Source organism: Macaca fascicularis, chromosome 15 (assembly GCF_037993035.2).
Source record: "Macaca fascicularis isolate 582-1 chromosome 15, T2T-MFA8v1.1".
NCBI lineage: Eukaryota > Metazoa > Chordata > Mammalia > Primates > Cercopithecidae > Macaca > Macaca fascicularis.
Genome location: NC_088389.1, coordinates 128,046,606 through 128,067,685, shown reverse-complemented (window position 1 = coordinate 128,067,685; position 21,080 = coordinate 128,046,606). Strand labels below are relative to the sequence as shown.

Below are 21,080 nucleotides of genomic sequence, written 5' to 3'. Positions count from 1 at the left end.
TTCTTAATTCTAGTCATTTAGAAGTTGATAAATAGCAACTGCTTCCTGTTCTAAGCAAATTACATGTCATTTGATCAGAACTTTATGAGGAAGGAGGCCTAGAGGGGGCACAGCTAGGCAAGCCAGCTGTGTGCTCCTTATACCTTGCTGTATTACTACCTTGTCACAGGAGTTTCCTGAGGACAGGGACAACGTCTTACTCATCTTTGCATTCACGAAATCTAGTACTCTGTTTCACAGTAGGCATTTAATATGTTTTTTATGTGAATAACCTGTCTATATGTTCAACTTACATTATTCTCTCCAAATCTAAGCCCCTTTCTTCTGGTTTTGATACCAAGAGGTAAAATATTTTGTTGGTTAGCCTTTTTATAATAGTCCTGTATAGTAATGTTTGTTTGATGATGCCTGTACAGTGTCATGTCTGCATAGTATTATGTTTATTTTTTGACAGTTCTTTTCCTAGAATTTTATAAGTAGAGTTATAAGAACAGCCATACATCCTTAACTTCTGTATTTTACTTCTAAACATTGTTAATGGAGATAAATATTAGAACTGTAAGATTTTCCCAGATCCTCCCTTCTCCCATCCAAAAAGGAAATTAAAAAACAACAACAACAAAAAAACAGAATACATTATTAATTCATACTCTTCCCTGTCCAAAATGGAGTGAAGGCATCTTCCAAAACAGATAAATACAACCTGATAGAAATAAAACAAGAAAAATGAAGCAACAAGAAAATAATGGTAGCAAAAAAGGATGGGGCCAGGAATTAAATTAGCATATAATATGCACACCCTGAGGGTCCTATGCCTGTTAAACAGGGCCACAGAGCTCCAAGCGTTCTAGAAGAGGGAAGAGGGATAAACTGCAGATGCAAGAGGTGAAAACAAACAAGCTGCCTAAGTCCGACTATCCCTGATGCTGACACCAGGGAGACGACTGTCCTGTGGCTCCTCACAGAAAATTACTGTCTAATGGAATAAACAACCCTCTGAATCCATCCTTCCGGTAAACATCGTGATGGATTTTATGGGGCTGTTTCTTATAATGCACCTCAATAAAGGTTGATGGCTTCTTACCAGAACTTAATGCGATAACAGGACTTTTACAGAGTGCCCATAAGACCAAGTCCAGGGCCAGCTTCAAAGTGGTCTGGCTTATTCCAAGAAAGGATTTTAGAGTATCCAGACTACAAGTTTAGGTACAGAAGAATCTGTGAACCTCCTGACAGTTGGGGTGTGTGTGTGTGCATGTGTGTGTGCTGTAGGTGTATTGTTTTCTAAGGAGCTGACAGCACCATTAGCCTTCATCAGATTCTCAGAGGGGGTCAAGAAATGGAAGAACTAAGCATTGTAGCTGTTCCCTCCGTTGATCTCTATAAGGGTTTAGCAGTAGTGAGCTCAGGTCATAGTTCCCCAGAGAAAGAGCGTCTGTTAGCCGGTTCGCCGCGGAGCCACGGCCGCAGCAATCCACTGCGCCAAGCGTGAAACTGACTTCCTTTTTTGAAAATTATGCTTTATAAGGACTTCCACTAAGAGGTCCGTTTGGCAGGGCCAAAATCCTCCTAAAAAAAAGAAACAACAACAAACTAGTTGTTCATCTAATACAGAGACAAAATGGGCAAATACAAATAATACAAATAGCAGGTACAAACCAACCAGCTGATCAGGTCGAACTGTTCCTGACACTGACACCAGGGAGAAGACTTCATAGAAAATTCTATCTAACGGAATCAACAACCCTCTAAACATCCTTTATGTAACAGCTTTTATATTTTTGGATTAATTTATAATTTTCTAAAACCATCCACAAATATAATATAAAGGATGCTATGTTTAAAAATAATAGACGGCCAGGCGTGGTGGCTCACATCTGTAACCCAGCACTTTGGGAGGCCGAGGCGGGTGGATCACCTGAGATCAGAAGTTCGAGACCAGCCTGGCCAACATGGTGAAACCCTGTCTCTACTAAAAGTACAAAAATTAGCTGGGCGTGGTGGTGGGTGCCTGTAATCCCAGTTACTTGGGAGCCTGAGGCGGAAGAATCACTTGAGCCTGGGAGGTGGAGGTTGCAGTGAGCTGAGATTGCACCACTGCACTCCAGCCTGGGTGACAAGAGCAAGACATTGTCTCAAAAAAAAATAAACCAAATTTAAAGATATAAATATTTGATAACTTCACCCCCATCCTTCTTTATTTTTTAAACTTAATCCAGCCTTGATTTTATTTCTAGACGTGTGTAGATTCTTACTTTTAAGTTCACCCTGAACGTATGTTGGCAATAGAACACTTCTGAAACCAGTGGAAGCTTCTGGAACTCTCGACCTTGTTTGGTATTCAAAGATCTTTTGGTTTCTTTTAGTGGATAGTTTTCCCTCCGCGGTGCCCGAGGGAATGTAATTTGCCATCTGTGGCTGTTTGGGACCATGGAAGAGCCCCCTTGCTTGCCCTTTGGCCTTCCTGGTGCCTAGGAAGGCTGGCTCCTCCTTCCTCTGCCCTGTGCCTCCTCCATGAAGTAGAAGCAGGAAGAGAAGACACACCGGTAACGTGAAGTTGGTATCACTATATTTTTCCAGTGATAGGAGGAATTTCTTCTTTGTCTAAGAAAAGGAAGGAAACTGAAGAAAAATTTCCTGGAGATTACTTTCCCTCCAAAAGTAATCTCCAGTCAATCACGAGGTTAAATAATTTTAAAGCAATGGTATTTTCCTCAGCCTCGGACATTGTCTTCAGCTATGATGAATTGCTTTGACAAAAAAAAGTTTCTTAGAACAACTTCTTTCAAAACATGCGTATCTACTGGATGAGGCATTTTTAAAGATACAATTCAGATAGAAAACATCTGTTTTTAAGAGACAGCTTTAAAGTGCTTTTACTGCATTCTCAAAGGCAGTAATTAGAATGCCCATCCTCCACCACAGAACCCCAGTTTTTAAAAAAGCGGTCCTCCAGTTTCTCTACACCCTGCCTTCATTGGCATCAGCCCGTGAAGAAGGGGAGATTCAGGTAGACAACAGGAGCAATGTGTTCAGGTTGGATTGAACACAATAAAGTATTTTTTCAGTGTCATGCAATATGTAGATCTTTAATTCTAGATTAAATTCAGCTTCTAGCACCATTCTGAATATAATTTTAGTGATTCATATGTGAGGGATTAGGAACCTTTCTCATTTCAATTTTATTAAATTTATTTTTATTGTTATTTACTCATTCATATTTTTTTGAGGCAGGATCTCACTCTGTTGCCCAGGCTGGAGTGCAATGGTGCGATCATGGCTCACTGCAGCCTCTGCCTTCTGGGCTCACGTGATCCTCCCACCTCACCCTCCCGGGTAGCTGGTACTGCAGGCTAACACCACCATGCCTGGCTAATTTTTTTTTTTTTTTCTTGCTGTGTTGCCCAGGCTGGTGTTGAACTCTTAGGCTCAAGAGCTCCTCCCACCCTGGCCTCTCAAAGTCTTGGGATTACAGGTGTGAGCCACCGTGCACGTCCTGTTTATAAAATTACCCTGGCAATGTAACTAATATCCCATGGTCTCCCTTTTGTAAAAATGTAAGATTCTAGGCTCTTTACAAATTAAGCATTTTAGTGGTGAAACAAACAGGAGTTAATTAGAAAGATCTTCATTTTAAGACTTCTCCCCCTTGAAATTTTAGGTGTCCTTCATTTGTTCCTTTATCCTTCCATTCACTATGTAACATATTTACTAAATTTCTAGTATGTGCCAGGCAGTGTTTCTGGTGGACTGAACAAAAATCAAGAACCAGAGACAGGATCTCTTTCTTGGAGCATAAAGTCCAGCTGGGGAGAGGGACGCTCAGTCCAGTTTTAAAAGAGCTCTAATAACTGCACGTCACAGAGTGAGCCCTAATGTAAATTTGACTTTAGTGAATAATTATCAATATTGGTTCCTCAGTTATAATAAATATACTAATGCAATATGTTAATAATGGGGAAGCTGGTGAGTGGGTACAAATACGGGAACTCTGCTTTCTGCTCAGTTTTTCTATAAACTTAAAAGCTGCTCTAAATATTACTCTAAAGGAAATAAACAGGATGCTGTTAGAAAGAATAGTGGAGTGACATAATTTGGTTTGGGGAGTAAGGAAAGACCTTTCTGCAAAAGCGCTGCTTAAACCCAGAACTAGAGGATAAGTGGGCTAGCCAGGCAAAGAGATGGAAAAGCATTCTCAGAGAAGCCAAGTGGTATCATTTGAATTACCTTGGGACATACCATTCTGGCTTCTCTGTGGAGGATGGATTCTGGGATGGCAATTGGGAGGAGAGTTGGGGGACAGAGGACAAACAAGGAGACAAGAGTCAATTAGGATGGGTCACAGCTTTTGCTTCCTACTTAGCCAAATCCTAGAAGAGCAGAGTGACAGTAAGCTGTTCCCTTTGTTCAGCTCATGCCAGCAACCGTTGGGTTGTCCATGATCTGGGTGCTACGAGGAAAGGAAACTGTGTCAGTAGCAGCAAGACAGGGTTTCCAGGTCTTGGTTTCTAAGATCTTTCCAGTGGTTCAGTGGGATTTATAGAATTAAGAACGCGTGTGTGCATGTGTGACTGCAACCAGTTAAAAATCGCAAGGGGAAAAAACTTTTCAAGTAACTAGTACCTAGCTGTTAACAACAGCTTTCATGTAAGTCTGTAAGGTTTAATTTGCAATAGTTGTGTTTATTCCTATTACTGGACTTTTGAAAATCTTTAGCAAATGAGCACACATTTCGTAGGACTTAGCTATTATAATAATGATACAAAATGGTTAACACGTCTATTTATATTACTCTCTAGATTTCAACTTTTTTGTATTCCTGGAAACACAAAGAATCCCTCATTTGAGCAGACTTGTTTGTTTTAGGAAATAGACATGCATCATCCGTGTAATTTTAAGTAGTCCAGTTATGAATATGGAATGAAGGGATAAAATCCTGATGTCTCCATTAAGCTCCTCTGTGTAAAATACTCCATGGCAAAATTGCTGCTATTTAAAGAAGTGAGTTTGATCTTGGCTTTGATCTAAACCTTTTGATCTTGAAAGAAGGATGGAGTAGCAATAAAGAGGGCAAGACAGATTTCCTTTAAAGAAATGTGATAAACTTAAAGGGATGGTCAAGACCCAGCAAGCAGCAGGACAACCCTCTCCGCCCGGGCCCCCCTCACGGGCAGGCGGGTTCCAGCCACCGCTGATGAGGATGAGAGGGCCTTTGGCGGGTGGAGGAAAATCTTGGGGTATCGCACATTTTTATAAATTAAGTGTAAACTTTCTCCCAAATTATGAAAACAGATTGACCCCTCCTTTTTAAATCCTACCCGGTGGTTCTGGGGTCCACAGTGGCGGGCGCGGGGCTGGGTTTCTCTGCGCCCGGCCTCGCCCCCGAGCGGTCACCTGCCGCTGCCCGGAGCCCCGAGTGGCCACTGGGGAACGTCTGCCCGACGGCGTGGAGCCCGTTCCCGGAGAAAACTCCACTGGGACACTAGGGAAGTTGCTTTCCCTCCGCGAAAGCCACGGGGGCCAGGTTTCCGACCCCAGGAGCGCGCCAGGCTGGCCGCGGGCGGGGTTCCTTCCCCGCCACCGCCCCCTCCAGCCTGCGGCGGGCGGCCGGGGCCCCTCTCGCTGCCGGGAAGCCGCTCGCGGGGCGCGGGGCCGGGGGAGGGTGGCGGGGCAGGGGGCGCGGGAGCGGGCGGCCGGAGCCCGGGAGCGGGAGCGGGAGCGGGAGCACGAGCGGGAACAGGAGCGGGCGCGGGCGCGGGCGCACGCCGGTGGCGGGGAGAACAATACGGCGCCGGCGCGGCGCGGGCGACCTGCGGGAGGCGGCGGCCGCTGTACCTTTAAGGCAGGCCCCGCCCCCGCCCGGCGCCCGCCCGCCCGCCCGCCCGCCCGCGCCGCCGCCCCGGCCCCGCGCCCGCCGCCCGCGCCGCGCCTGAGGTGATGCGGCCCCGGCCGGGCGCAGGGCGCGGGCTCCGGCGCCCCCGCGTTGTCCTCCCCGGCCGCGGGCGAGGTACGGGGCGGGCGCGCCGAGTTAGCGGGCGCGGGGCCGGGAGGCCGGGGCTGCGCCCGCGGTAAACTTGACTGTGCTCTCCCCGCAGCCGCTGCAGAGGGAGCGCCGCGCCGGGGCAGAGTGCGGGCTCGCGCGGCAAGTGCGCGCCGAGGTGAGTGCGGGCGGCGCGGCCCCTGCGCCCCGGTGGCGCCGAGCGAGGCCGCGGCTGGCGGGAGGCCCGGGCTCGGGGCTGCGGCGCGGGCGCGGGGACCACCCGCCGGGTCGGGGCTGCGGCGCGGGGAGCGGCCGGGCACGGAGGTCGCGGGCCCCGCGGGCGGGCGCGGGTGGCCTCCCACGGCGCGGGGAGGACCAGGTGGCGGGGCCGGGGGTCTCTGCGTTCTCGCGCTGCGGGGCGGCCGCCGGGACCCCGTCGCCGTGTTTGAAATGCTGTGGTTTTTGAACCTCAGGTCACCAAGTGGATTCGAGTGAACCGGAGACCCCGAAAACGGAAGCGCAGGGAGAGGGAAGCGGTGTTTGAAAAGGTAGGGGCTCCCGAGGCGGTGCTCGGCGCAGGTCTCGGTAAATCCGCGTCTGCCCCGCGAGCACCTGGTCATGACAGTAGAGCAGCGCTGACTTTAAAAAGTTTTTGTTACAATAAACCGGGGAAATTCTGTAGAAATACTGGTCGATAAGCCTAATCATCTGCATGTTCTCATAGAGAGAGAATAACCCGTGAGATTTGTTTCTTGCTCGTTAAATACAGCAGTAGGACTTAAGTGGGTTCCATTATTATTTTAGATCCGCAGTGTTTATTATCTCAGTGTTAAGGTACCTCTGAAAAATGAAAAGTGTTCCGAATAAATCGCCCACAGTGTTAGGTTTCCGTGCGGTACGTTCTCTCACCTAGACTTTAAATTGGAGTCATCTAAGAAATGGAGAGAGAAGAAGAAAGAAGTGGATTGCTTTTAAAACACTAGGAGGAATTTTATTTGCTGTAAAGCAAATGAGAAATTTGTTTACCTAAGTGTAGAATCTCAGTATGTTACTTTGCAGAAGTTTGGACTGCCTGTTGTCTGATTTTGTACTAAAACTTGATTTGTCATTGTAATAAATATCATGAAATAAGGTAAGTAGCCCGTTGTTTTCCAAGTGACTTGCCCAAAACTTGTAAAAGTGAATAGTTTTTTGACAAATGTTACAGCAGATAGGATTTTTGTTGCTTTTGCTTAATTACATATCACTGTTTTTTGATTCTTGATACCACCAAGGGATTAAAATAGCGGTGTGTTGTTTTTCGGCTGCTAGAATGTATGATGAATCATTCTTGATTCTGAAGCCAAATTCTTGCTGATAGCATTGCTGCCAATTTCTGTGCTGTGTTGCCTTAGTATGGGCATTGCCGCGTCCGAGAATGTGCACAAAGCACATCAGAATAAAGGTGATCCCAGAGTTGCAGAGTGCACTTCAGGATACCAGAGGGCAGCTTCTGAGAGAGCTGGAAAAGGAACCAGCCTGCGAATATAGTTGTTTGTAGCTAGACTTTTCAGTGTGTGTGAAAAGGGGGATCCCAGCCCTTCCCCCCCCCCCCACAGAGGGTCATATATGTCACTTCAGTTGAAGGGTAATAGAAAAAGTTGTCATTTGGAACAGACTTGAGTTTTCTGGCCATACCTCAGCACATGGTATGGTAAGTCGTGTTTAATGGTTTAGGTGTGTTTTAAATGTTTGTGAGGTGATGAATGAGATCATAAAATACCCAAAGAAGGAAAAGAATTACGGCTTGCTTGGTATTTTTTTAAAAAATGTGTCGTAGCTGTTATTTATTTATTTATTTTTTTTTTGGAGATGAAGTCTTGCTCTGTCATCCAGGCTGGAGTGCAGTGGCGCGATCTCGGCTCATTGCAGCCTCAGCCACCCAGGTTCAAGCTATTCTCCTGCCTCAGCCTCCCGAGTAGCTGGGACTACAGGCACGTGGCACCACGCTTGGCTAATTTTTGTATTTTTAGTAGAGACGGGGTTTCACCATGTTAGCCAGAATGGTCTCCATCTCCTCACCTCGTGATCTGCCCACCTCGGTGTCCCAAAGTGCTGGGATTACAGGCATGAGCCACTGCGCCCTCCCAGCTGTTAGTTTTTAAGCCAAAAATAAGAGTACCAAAATGCACAACGTCCTTTAGAAAGGAGGGGGAAGCCATTATCTTTGTGGATTGTAGATGTTGTGACTACCAAGATCTAACCTAGAAGTAACCGTATCTGTGACACCCGTGACACCCATGACTGGGTCTCCTGAGAATGGGGGTGGGGCGAAGGGGGGGACTGATTGATTGCTTCGCCTTGCAGGAGAATGAAGTTCTTTGCCCAACCATTTCCCCTTGATACAAGCTCTTGTGTTAAAACTTAGGGGGAAGATTTGCCTCTGTCTTTTTTTCTTGGAAAATGTGGGCAGCAATTTTAAAGAGAACGTGAAAATGGAGTAGGTTGAAGCCAACATTCAGAACTTCCTTTCATGGATTGAAACTTAAAGCTGAGGAGGTTTGAGGGTGGAGGTGAGGAAGGGCTAGAAGATAGCAAATTTCAGAGTCGTATCAGAGAGTATGAACTGTCAGTTTCCAGTGTTTCTTTTGGCTCTGCACAGCACTTCCAAGCCCCTTTGCCCACTGTTTTGCTTCTGCCACACCTAGAAGAAGATTCAGAGCTCGTAGAGATAAAGCATGCGATATTTCCAAGGCCTTCCCCTGTTCTGACATAGAAATTGAACTTTGTGACCATGAAGATTCATTCCAAGGCCCACGTGTTAACCTTTTGCTAGGGTTTGAACCTGTTATTAGTAGGAGCCTATGTAGTTCACTTGCTGTTGAGTCTAGTAAGTTATTTTTAAAAATGTCTGCCATGTCACAAATAGAAGCAAATTATTCAGTTTCTGTTTTTTCCTGCATTCACTATATCTTTCTTCTATGTTAAAATAAAACTATGGTATTTTCTGATTTTATTCAGTTTGTATTAGTGTAAAATAAAGTGAATCTCAGTCATTTCTGGTAGGTGCCCGTTTGAAATGTAGCCGTTGCTTTTATTTGTCTACTTTGTTTTCCTTGCCTCCGTTCCTCCCCTCCACACTGCCCTTGCCTCCAGCCCCCGAGGGTCTGTCTACACCTGCAGGCCTCTCAGGATTCAGCCTAGATGAGTAAATTTGATGAAGTCGTTTGTACTAACTCTGCTGGGGGTCATAACCTTTTTCCTGCGATAGGAGGGGTCAGCTTTTTTCCTGCCGTGTGGAAAGCAGAACCTTCTGACCTGCCCAGGAAAGGAAAACAGTGCTCTGGGGAGAGGACGGACCCTGACCACGGGCGCTGGGCAAAGGAGCCGCGCCGTAGAACGGCATCTTCCAGGGATGTTTGTTTTCCCCTTAAAAGAGAATCTGGAAGGTGCTGAGTAGTAGGCATAGTCTGAGGCAACTTGAATACTAGTTGAGTGTTTCAGTGAACTCGCGAGGGGAAGCAAAACAAACTCACCCTGTGCTCGGCTGTGGGTTAAAATAACGAATAGTGAAATAACGTAAATTGGGGACTGAGATGTGCCGCGCAGATAAAGGGATTTAAAGTGCTCCCCTGGGCTTTCCCTGCCTTCTGCTTCCAGTCATCCCACCCACCAGAGACTTGTGCCATCTTTCTGTGTTATCCTAACAGACTACATTTCTTATCTCTCTCACACATCTTTTCATATTTTCTCTGACATTTATTTCCATTTTATTTTAGTTTCATATTTTGCCCTTGTTCTCCTGGTATGAGTGAATTCTTTTATATTGTTTTGTTTTTCATTTAAAGTGACAAAACTCACCTCTTTTACTTCTGGTCCTCAGGTATTTTTTTCTTCTGTTCTGATACTCTTCATTTTTTAAATTATTTCAAGTTCCTTTCATTTAGTTTGAATAATTTTTGCAACAGAAAAACAAGGAAAGTCTGAATAACTCACGAAAAACAGTTAGGGTGATTGGATCAGCCAGCTATGCAGAGGACAGGATGAACAGTTGTGATTGCAACAGTGAATTTTATGTGTGTTTTTAAACTAATAACATTTCACTAAATGGCTGTTGGTTTTGGAAGAGAAACGTGCATTTTTTTCTTTTTTTACCTTTTTTAGCTGATTCAAAGATAAAATTATGTGCCATCACAGATTAAGGAATGTTTTTACAAATATATACATATAATATAAAGATTTAGTAATCCTTTAATCAATATTCTAAAGATTAGAATCTATAGTAGAATAGTCTTTTATGAAATAATATACTTATGGAAAATACATGACTGGGATATGATTCCTTTAGAGGAAGAAAATTTCAATTTTCAGATTCAGAGGAAGCACTCTTCCTAGTCTATACATATCACAAGCGGAGAGCGAGTTTTACGGTCCTCATTTCAGGTCTTCAGTAAGCGTGTATGATGATATCAGGAGTATTCATTGGCTCAGTTTCAAATCACTGAAAATTCAGCCGTGGTAAGGTTGGCTATTATGTGTATTAGCGTTTCCAAGCGAGTGGTCTCGGCTGGGGTGAGATTGTCAGCTCTCTGTTAGGATTAGTCACAACGAACACAGTGCAAATGGTTTCCAACAACAGTGCACTTCAAGGTTACCTTCATAATTCTTTTCTGCCAGAACCCAAGAAACAATACTCTTGAGTTCTCAGTGTTCAAATTGTTAAAAATTTCCTGAAATTTTCTTTCACATACTCAGAGTGAAACATAAAGATCTAGAAGGATGGTTGTGAAAAGTGTGGACCTTATAGTATGTAGTGGGCATTGTCATTGAGGCCAAATGATAAATTCTGTTTTCCAAATCTGTAAGGGGAAAAAAAAAAAAACAACTATTTTCCTTGTTATAATATATTCCTAAATTCTAGAGTATTTTCACTCTACTTTTAGTTCATTTGTTCCTTATACATACTTGACTCTGAATCAGAATCAATGATAATCTTAGTTTGAATGATTATTCACAGATTTAAAAAATTGTATGTAAAATCCAATTTGGTTTATGCATTTTTTAGCATTTATTGTTCCTTTTAAATTTTATATATTGTAAGAGAATACTTTTATTACAGTACTGATATTCAAAATGATAAAGGTAGGTGCAAATTTTAAACTATTTAATAAAGTACTGCTGTGTTTGTCTTTTGTGACAAAGGTATATTTTATGTTCAGTTTATGATTTCTGAAAATGAATGTTAAGACTCATAAAAATTATTCGGCTCTTTCTTGGACACAAAAGAGCAGATGGTGACTGCGGTAGGCTTGACTCCAGAGCCATCAGCACACAAAGCTTAGCAAAATGGCACAGAGTGAACCTACGGAGTGCTGAGCCGAGGGTCCCTTCACTTTGTAGGAACTACCCCGCTTTCAGCAAAATAGCAGACTTAGGCAGCCCGTCTTATGCAACTGAGGCAACACTGCAGTTGAGTGCTTTCCCAGGAGCTGGTGCCCTTGCCTGTTTTGAGAGTGCCATTGCTCTGTGAGAATTCATAACTAGTCTACATTTATATAGCCGTAATCTCTTACAATAGCTTCATTGATCCTTGATTTCCATAGAAAAGCTTTATGGATTCGAGTGAGTCACAGCTCTTGAAGCACCAGCCTCCTGGTTTTCCCTCCCTTCATCGCTTCCTCCCTAACTGTGAGTGGCTTTGTATCCTGTGTTGTACTGATTGTGCCTTTGGATGACAACTTACTTGAGTGATGGGGGGGAGGCAGAATAATTTATTAAAAGTAATTACAAAGAAACCAAACAGAAGGAGTAATTACAGTGCTGTTAATACGTAATTCGTTACTTTATTGCTGAAATATTTGGAACTCAGTTGAGATTCTTGGTCCTATTTGTGGGTCTCTCATTTTCCCTTGTAAATCCCTAATAAATAATGTATTAAAGTTTCTGTACCCAGGTCTCATTTTAGATGAGGTTACACAAAGTCTTGGCTTTGTTTGCTGTTTTTTTTTTTGTTGTTCTTTTTTAAGCTGGACCAAGGAGTAATCGCTGATAACAGGTATTTTTGGTAGCCTCAGGAAGGACATCTGATCTGTATAATTTAATACTGTTAAGTTTTTATCTGTTGCATAGATTTATTTATTTTTCCTAATTTCCCTAGCCATTGATTTTTTATTTTATTTTATTTTATTTTATTATTATTTTTTTTTGAGACGAAGTCTCACTCTGTCCTCCAGGTTGGAGTGCAGCAACCTCCACCTCCTGGGTTCCAGTGATTCTCCTGCCTCAGCCTCCCGAGTAGCTGGGACTACAGGAGCATGCCCCCACACCTGGCTAATTTTTTCTGTTTTTAGTAGAGACGGGGTTTCACCCTGTTAGCCCAGGATGGTCTCTATCTCCTGACCTCGTGATCCACCCGCCTCAGCCTCCCAAAGTGCTGGGATTACAGGCGTGAGCCACCGCGCCTGGCTGATGTTTTTTTTTTAAGACTCTGCCATTTTGCTGGGCATGGTGACTCACGCCTGTAATCCAAGCACTTTGGGAGACTGAGGCAGGAGGATCACTTCACACCAGGAGTTCCAGACAGCTTTGCCAACATAGAGAGACACCATCACTACAAAACAAAGGAAGTAAAAATTAGGTATGATGGTACATGCCTGTAGTCCCAGGCACTCGGGAGGTTGAGGCAGTAGAATCGCTTGAGTTCATGAGCTGGAGGTTATAGCGAGCTGTAATCCTGCCACTGCACACCAGCCTGGTGATAGTGCAAGACCCAAACTTGGAAAAAAAAAAAAAAAGAAAAGAAAAAAAAGAATCTGTAGTTTAAAAAACATGTTCCAAGATTTCTGTGTATTAAAATTCCTTCCCATTTTTAACTAGTATAATAGGGAAAGTTAAAGTATCATCATCCACTTACCCTCATGCACTTATTCACATATTTTAAAAAGAATCTTTGGAACTATTCATATCATAATAGCTAACATTTCCCATGTATCAAGCACTGTTCTAAATCCTTTACATGTAGCAGCTCATGAAAATGTACCAATAAAGTAGTATCACAAATAGCAGTATGACATTAGGATGTTGTAGAGTACATCAAACACTTTTTGAAAGGGGTGAGGTGTAAAGAAGTCAGACAATTGCTATAAAAAAGAATGCTTTGGGCAACATTTGAAAATTCTCTTTAGTGCAGGTTATTGACAATCTTAGACCACCAGCATAAAGCACACATATCTAATTTAGGAAAATCCCAGCCGGGATGTATTTGAAAACATTTGGAATTGTGCTGATAATTACACTGCTATTGATTTTAGCGAGTTTGATGCCAGCAGCCATCAACTCTTCTGTGCCATGAGAGATGAAAGCCATTTTTATATAAAATGTTAGAGTTCGGCTGGAAAAGGGAGGCAGGCAGAGAAAAATTTCGTGGCTTTTTAGTTGCTTTTATAGGAAGTATTAGTTTCATTCTTGTGACAGAATGCTTTACTTGGCAGTCATTCTCATCGACATTTTAAGGAGCTGCTGTTTTGTGCCTGGGTCTCATATGGCGCTAATAAGGTGCGTTTTTTTTTTAGTAGCACCTACTGATGTCTGTGTGGGCTCAGGCCTGCCGTTGTTTCCATTCATCTTCTATTGGAGGAGGCTGACAGCAGCGTGTATCAAGTCTGGCCAACATATATTTCCCTCTGTTTCAGAGTCTGTGCCCACAGAAGAGTTATACTCGAGCTTTCAATCTCTTAACACTTAGAAAAGGGCCTGGCCACATGCAGCCTCAATAAATATTCGTTGAATGAATTGAATGAATCCCACAAATGGCATTTATTTTATAAATGCGTACCTGGCTATTGCATTAAGAAACTTTTTTTCACTATTCAGGTGTTTTTAAATTTTGTTTTTTAACTATAGAGGTTTTCATCAAAATATATTTGGTAGAGTTTTCCTGTTTTTTTTGGGGGGGGGGTGGGGGGGGATCTCTTTTCTGTAAAAAGAGCTTGGATTCCCGAAGAGCTCGTACTGGTCCCAGCCGTCCCACCTAATCACGTGTCCCCTGAGTTTGTCACATGACCTTTGCTTTCCTCTGAAAATCCCTTTATTCAGTAGACCAGTTAGGCCCATTTATAATAATTGATAAAATCAGTATGTTTGACTTCAAGTTTTTCCCACAGTTTTATGATGTTTTGAAAAGCGTTGTCCTTTTTTGATATTTAGGGAGGCTTCTATTTTTGGTTTAATGGTTACTTTGACGTAGTACTTTTCTTCTGCTCTTGTGTATTGATTCCCTGCTGTGAGAGATAAATCAGTCATTTACCTTTTCTTCCCCCTCCTCTCTTTATTTTCCATCATGTGACTTGAAATATTATCCTTTCTTTTTACTTCCTATAAGTACCTGTAAGACAGTCAGCTGGCCGATTGTATTTTCCATGTAATCTCCTCATTATCCCCTTCTTGATGGCTGGACTGTGTCTACGATGTCAGAGCATATAGGCATCACATACTATGCTGTACCCTTTATAAAATCACTTAGTTTTAATTCTGTTCATCATCTGCTTCTAGATTGATGTCTTTTCAGTCAGTTCTGAAGCTCGTTTTCTAGTAGATTTCTCAGGAAGAGCCTAGGGCACTTATGGTCCCTGTTAAGTTTGTGCTGTTTATACCTGAAGGTGACGTCAGCTAAATAAGAAATCCTTGGTTCATATTTCTACATTTAATTATCTGAAGTCTGTTACTCCATTGTCATCCTGCATAAAGTCGAATGCTGGTCTCATTTATTTCCCTTGGAGTGACCTGGTCATTTTTCCTGGACACCCAGATTTTTTCTATACATTCCAATAATTTTAGTTTAATATGTCTCGTTGTGGGTTACTTTCCCCTGTTGTCATTTGGCTTTTGAGCTTTATTTTCCTTGTCTGTAAAATGAGAATAACTTTTTTTGTTTTGCTTACTCACAGTAGATAGGAAGTGAAATAAGATGTATATGAAGTGATGTAAATGTATTATTTTACTATCTTGTTATCCTTTAAAGTTTTTTGTTGTTAGGAACTTTGAAATTTAGACAGCCTGAGTAACATGGTGAAACCTTATCTCTACCAAACACAAAAACTGTCTGGGCATGGTGGCTCGTGCCTGTAATCCCAACACTTTGGGAGGCCAAGATGGATGGATGGCGTGAGTCCAGGAGTTCAAGACTAGCCTGGGCAACATAGTGAGATCCCATCTCTAGAAAAAAAAAATACAAACATTAGCTGGACGTGGTGGTACACGTCTGTGGTCCCAGCTCTCCCAGGGCTGAGGTGGAGGGTCCCTTGAGCCTGGGAGGCAAATGTTGCTGTGAGCCTAGATCGTTCCACTGCCTTCCAGCCTGGGCGACAGAGCAAGACCTTGTTTCAAAAAAAAAAAGAAAAGAAACTTAAGAGTACCTCATTTTATGAGTGTATGAACTTGAGTTGATGTTCTGTCTGTGAAAAGTAGACAGTGGCTACCCAGTGAGTCTTCTGTGTCCCGACGGTAAAGAACCTTTTCCTGACTCCACGTGGTAAGCAGGCTCTCTGTGTCTGCTCGTGGGGGCTGCTGCTGGACTGACGGAGGTGCTGCTTTCTGAAGCAGCTCACCTAGAAAACTCCATTTCCATTTATCTTCTCACACTCCTGCCTGTCATGTTAGTTCCCCACTCAGAACTCTGGGTTTACATGATTTCAGTGTATATGTGCATAGAGAAACACTTAGAAAAAATTACTGTCTTTTTCAGATAATGAGGATTGCCGAAACCCTAAGTCAGCCTGAACAACGGCACATTTTCTTGACTTGATTGTACACAAGCCCCCACATAAGAGGCTGCTGGAAAATACCAGAGACAAGACAGATGTCATTCCTGGCCATGGTGCAGATAAAACACACAGCGTCTCAAAGATCACTTACAAAGCATCCTGTGATAAATAAAGCCACACCAGCATAGCACAAACTAAAGACATGAGTATACGATGCATTTTCACCCGAGGCTACCCTGGACTAGAGTTTCCATGCCTGGTCTTTGTTTTGATAAAGCAACACTGGACACATGTAGGCTGGAAGTTATGGTGGGAAATTGGGTAATTGAATTAACTGAATCCATTTTAGTGCTTTTACCTGGTTTGTAAGCACAGATAGGGGTTTGATTGATGTATTTGTAAATAGTGTTAGTGTCTTTATTTGAATATATGATTTTAAAAATTCATCCATGTTTCACAGGGAAAGCTGGAACCTATTATAGAAGTCCTGCTGACACCTGTGAATCAAGTTGATTTGGAAACCCAAGGCCAGAAATGTAATACTGTTGGTTATTCTGAGCATAACACATTTCTTACTCTATATTTCTTCAAACAGTTTACAGTTTTTGTTTGATATGCACAACATACAAAACCCTGAGTCAGCAATAGAGAATACCGAGATGAATAGTTTATAGTTAGATGTAGAAGACTATATAGGATGGGAGAGTTTATAGTTGGATGTAGAAAACTGTTACAGGGTAGAAGACAGAACTGAATCAGGCCTGTATCAGGTGCAGGGAAGTGCAGTGGGTATCGGAGCAGTCTGGATCTCTGTGAGGGAAGTCATCACTTTGGGCTCTTTTCATTGTCCATGAGCCCTTGTTCAGGATGATAGCAGGATGCAAATATTTGTTCAGTTTCATTCAACTCTTGTTATTTTGTACAATCGAGGATACCATAATTTGTATTCTCAAAATCCAGATTGTCTTCGTGAGCACATACTCACTATGAATTTTTTTTTTTTCTATTTTTAGTAGAGACAGGGTTGCACCATGTTGGCCAGGCTGGTCTCGAACTCCTGACCTCAAGTGATCCGCCTGCTTTGGCCTCCCAAAGCGCTGGGATTACAGGTATGAGCCACTTTGCCCGGCCCCAGAGATTGATCTTTTATCTTTGGCTCATAAATGTGAAATCAAAATGCCACAGCAAGTTTAGGCTACTTCTGAACTTGGTTCAGTCTGTTTTACCCTCACTCTTTTTTCCTTTTACTTGCATTAAGCTTCCCCCCCACAAGGCCCACTATAAACCTTTGGTTTCAAGGCAAAATAAAATGTTTCAGAATTGGGGGTGGTAACTTTAAGTTCTAGAGTTATTCAAAGTTTCCTTCTCTTGTGATTTTTTTTTGAAATATATTCTCATTCTGTCACCCAGGCTTAAGTCCAGTAGCATGATTATGGCTCACTGTAAGCTTAAACTTTTGTATTCAAGTGATTCTCCTGCCTCAGCCTCCTGAGTAGCTGGGAGAACCACCATGTCAGCTTTTTTTTTTTTTTTTTTTTTTTTTTTAAGAGACAGGGTCTCTCTATGTTACTGGTCTTGAACTACTGGCCCCAAGCAATCCTTGTGCTTCATCCATCCAAAGTGCTGGGATTATAGGCCTGAGCCACCGCTCCCGACCCTGGCATTTTCTTACATAAGATAGCAGTAGTCATTTCATGTGGCCTCACTTGTAACTACAAGTCATAAAGCTCATGCTATTAATTTTCTGTGGCAATTTTCTACCATTAATTTGGTGTCCGAGAAGAGAAAAAGGTATGAAGGGCATGAGACGTTAAACAGGAATGGCAGAAAGAATCCAGGAGAAAAGCAGAATGTACCTCTGGATCCTGTTTGTGTACAAGTGGGTTTCTGTTGTTTCCCTAACCATCACACATATGTAAGACGTATTTTCCGTGTCGAAGCTACAGTCAGGCATCACTTGGTTATGGGGAAGTGCTTCGTGCAGCGATTCCTTCGTCGTGAGAACGTCGTAGAGTGGACTTAGACAAACCTAGATGGTAGAGCCTGTTGCTCCTACACTTCAGATGTGTACAACATGTTACTGTGCTGAATGCTGTAAGCAATTGTAACACGTTGGTAATTATTTATGTATCTAAACATATCTAAACATAGAAAAGGGACAGTAAAAATACAGTGTTATAGTCTTATGGGACCACTGTTGTGTATGTGACCCATCGTTGACTGAAATGTGATGCAGTGTGTGACTGTGCCTTCAACATTTACTCCTGATGACAAAGGTAAAGATTGCTGAGTGCCCCCATAGACAGCAAAGATGGTGATTCGGAGGCTCGCTCTTCGTGACTTTCTTGAGTTATATGTCATGTATATGTTGCATGCCAGGAAATTGACCCACAGTTTGTTGAGTTTTAAGAAATGCTTATAGTTGTATACCTGATACCACAATCCAGTTTTAGAACATTTCCATCCCCCAGAAAGTTCCTTGTGTCCATTTGTAGTCAATCCCCATTCCTCCTCCTAGCCCCAGGCAAATACTAGTCGGCTTTCTGGTTTATAGTTTACCTTTTCTAGAACTGTCGTATAATTGAATCATACACTACTCAGTCTGCTGAATCTGCTCCTTTCATTGTAAAATTTGAGTTCCAGTGGGGTTGCATGTGTCACTAATTCCTTTTTATTTTAAAGTCATGTTGCATTGTATGGATATATACTACATTTTGTGGATCCACTTACTGGTTATGAGACATTTGGAATTTTTTTTGCAGTTTTTGACTATTAAGAATAATGCATCTGTGGACACTGGTGTAACTGTCTTTGTGTAGACATGTTTTCATTTCTCCTGGGTGGATACCTAGGCCTTGAAAGGCTTGGCTATATGGCAGGTATTATGTTTAACTCTTTAAGAAGTTGCTAGACTGTTTTCCAAATTAGCTGTACCGTTTTACATTCCAGCAGCAGTGTTTAAGGTTTTCAGTTTCTCTCCCTCCTTGTCAGCTCCTGGTATTGTCAGACTTCTTTATTTTAGCCACTCTGGTGGGTGTTCAAACACGCTTTCTTATACTTAACGTTTTATTTCTTGAGAGGATTTGAAAGTGTCTAGATACCTTAATGCTGCTCTTGTCTTCCACTTTACAGACCAGAAGGCGTTGGCCCAGTAAGTGGGAAATCTGAATGTCTCACACGAGATTCCCAAATGAGTCACTGAGCCTAGAATCTTCATGCGTCAGTTGGAGTTGGAGCAACCTGCTTTTGTTCTCTCAACTCTTGTGACTCGGAATCCTCTGTGTCCTTGTAGCATTGTTAGGTGTGCCTTTCTTTTTATCCTTTCAGAATCATCTGTTCTTGTCCTCTGTGGAATTGTGTCTGATGACACGCAGCTTGTTTTCTGCAGAAGTTTGCTAGTGTCGTGAAGAGGTTCTCGCTGCCTCTGGGCTGCAGCACACAGGCCTGGGCCGTCAGACCTGGTTTCCGAGGCTGGCTCCACATGACTGTGTGCCGCGTGTCATCCTGTGAAAGGGCAGACGCGTGCCTGTCAGAGCCTTGTGGGAGTTAGTGAGGGGACTTCTCTGAGGCAGCTGGTACTCACTCAGTACTTAATGCATCTTAAGGCACCTCTTCACAGAAGGCGGTGGAAGGCTGCCTACGTGATGGCGTGTAGATAGCAATGCCATCCGTTTGTTTTTTTCTCCTCCATGACAGAAAAACAGGAAAACATTCCTAAATTTATTTATAGATGTTAAAAAAAAAAATTAGGCTTGTTTTTTTCCGGTAACTGTTCTCCAGCCAGCAGCAAGTATAGCAACAGTACTTTTATGAGTTGGTATGTTTATTCCCTGTCTTTTGGCTTTATTCAAGAAAACCAGTTGTGTTTCTCAGAGCAGCCGTATTGTTTCAGTTGCCACTCTCTTCACTTTGTCCATTACAGTATAATAAACTGTCCTTGTCCCTTCTCCACATTGGAAGCTCCCTAGGTAGTGGTCAGGCTGTTGATGAGATTTGTATTCTAGCAAAGCTCCATTTTAGATAATCTTTCATCATTTTTTATATGCAATAAGTCACTGATTTTGTTTCTTTTGTTCAGTTTTAATTTGAAGTTCCTTTAAAGACTGTTGGAGCTTTTGCAAATACCCAGCTCATGAAAGGCACTTAAGATTGGGCCCATCTCCTGCATCAGCACATTGAAGTTTTCTGTCTAAAGGAGGGTTCCAGCTACCTGTTACCCTTTTGCTGAACACGGCTGCGGTGTTGCAGTGTATTTCATGACAAAAGTGCACTCTAGTTTTCTGTGAAAGGATTATTTTCTCTGAAATGATTCTTGGTCATGTTGAGTTTCTAAATGTTAAAGAGCACATAATGTTCTTGATCTGTGGAGATCTCATCTTGGTACCGTGGTGCTGCACAGGCCACCAGGAAGAACTGAAAAGTTGAGGCAACTTGAGAAAATAAAGTCACCACCAGCAAGAAGCTGTCTAAAATAACCGGAAGATTATAACTCCCGCACCCGGAGGAGTGTGCTAGTGAGTAGAACGTCTGAAAGCTACTGGGGGTCCTCCACAGATGCGTGTGCTGGTCCTAAGGAGAAGGAAGAGGACGAGGATTGCCCCGGAGGAACACCTGAAGTTCCAATTGAGCACTTCGTTTGGGAAGCTGTCCAAGGCTGGAGTTGTGATTTTTGGGAAAGGCCTCACAAGCTTCTCTAATTCAAGTCCTTGTTTTACGTGTGAGAATGCAGAGGCCCTGAGAAGTGTTGATTCCCAGGCCTGCGTGCTGGCTGAAACTAGAGCCTGGGTCTCCTGTTGCTTTTTCCAGCTGTCTGCCTGCGCAAGCATGGAGGCAAAGATGCGTTGGGTTCCAGGTGAGGAGAGAGGTGTCGAGGTGGCCTTTACTGTGTTGTGGGGCACAGACACTGAGGGAGACAGGGAAAGGTCTGGGAGACTCAAGATGATACCTCAGATGGCCGTCCTTTGTGGACTAGACACGCGTCCAAAGGGAGGGCCGTTTCCTGGCTTATTGAGGACCTTTCCATTTGGGCTAGGAGTAAACTGAGTCAGATTTTGAGAGATCAGTCATTCCAAAGAGCAGGTAAGGATTCTATAGTAACACAACTGTGTTCACTGCAAAGGTTGATGTGAAATTGTGCTTTTCCCGTTACATTAGTGAATTTTACAAGGCACAGATTATTTGACATTTTTGTGATGTTTGTTACAGACCAAGCAACTTGACATGAAAATATTATTATTAAAAAAAAAATGAAACATAGGGCCGGGCGTGATGGTTCACGCCTATAGTTTTAGCACGTTGGGAGGCTGAGGCAGGTGGATCGCTTGAGCTCAGGAGTTCAAGACCAACCTCGGCAACATGGT

The 21,080-nt window shown here is 43.1% G+C and overlaps 1 protein-coding gene and 1 long non-coding RNA gene across 51 annotated transcripts in view; one reads left to right on the top strand and one right to left on the bottom strand.

Annotated features, from left to right (window-relative positions):
* The window catches only part of AOPEP (aminopeptidase O (putative)), a 365,171-nt gene that overhangs the window by 275,409 nt on the left and 68,682 nt on the right, over positions 1-21,080 (top strand). For 43 of the 50 annotated variants that reach the window (XR_012424986.1, XR_012424985.1, XR_012424970.1 and 40 more), the window contains 2 exons: positions 6,096-6,158; positions 6,454-6,528. The exons of 6 other annotated variants lie outside the window; for them this stretch is intronic. Coding sequence is in view for 11 of the 44 variants with exons in the window: in XM_074018014.1 (XP_073874115.1) it covers positions 6,096-6,158; positions 6,454-6,528 (138 nt within the window). In the remaining 33 variants the exon portion in view is untranslated. Of the gene's footprint in view, positions 1-6,095; positions 6,159-6,453; positions 6,529-15,701; positions 19,887-21,080 lie in introns of those variants that run through there. One more of the 50 variants, XM_074018013.1, reaches the window with a different exon arrangement.
* LOC141408695 (uncharacterized) lies at positions 626-2,623 on the bottom strand. The gene is made up of 2 exons (XR_012425000.1): positions 2,256-2,623; positions 626-1,569 (listed from the first exon to the last, which is right to left on the bottom strand). It is a non-coding gene; the product is annotated as an uncharacterized lncRNA (long non-coding RNA).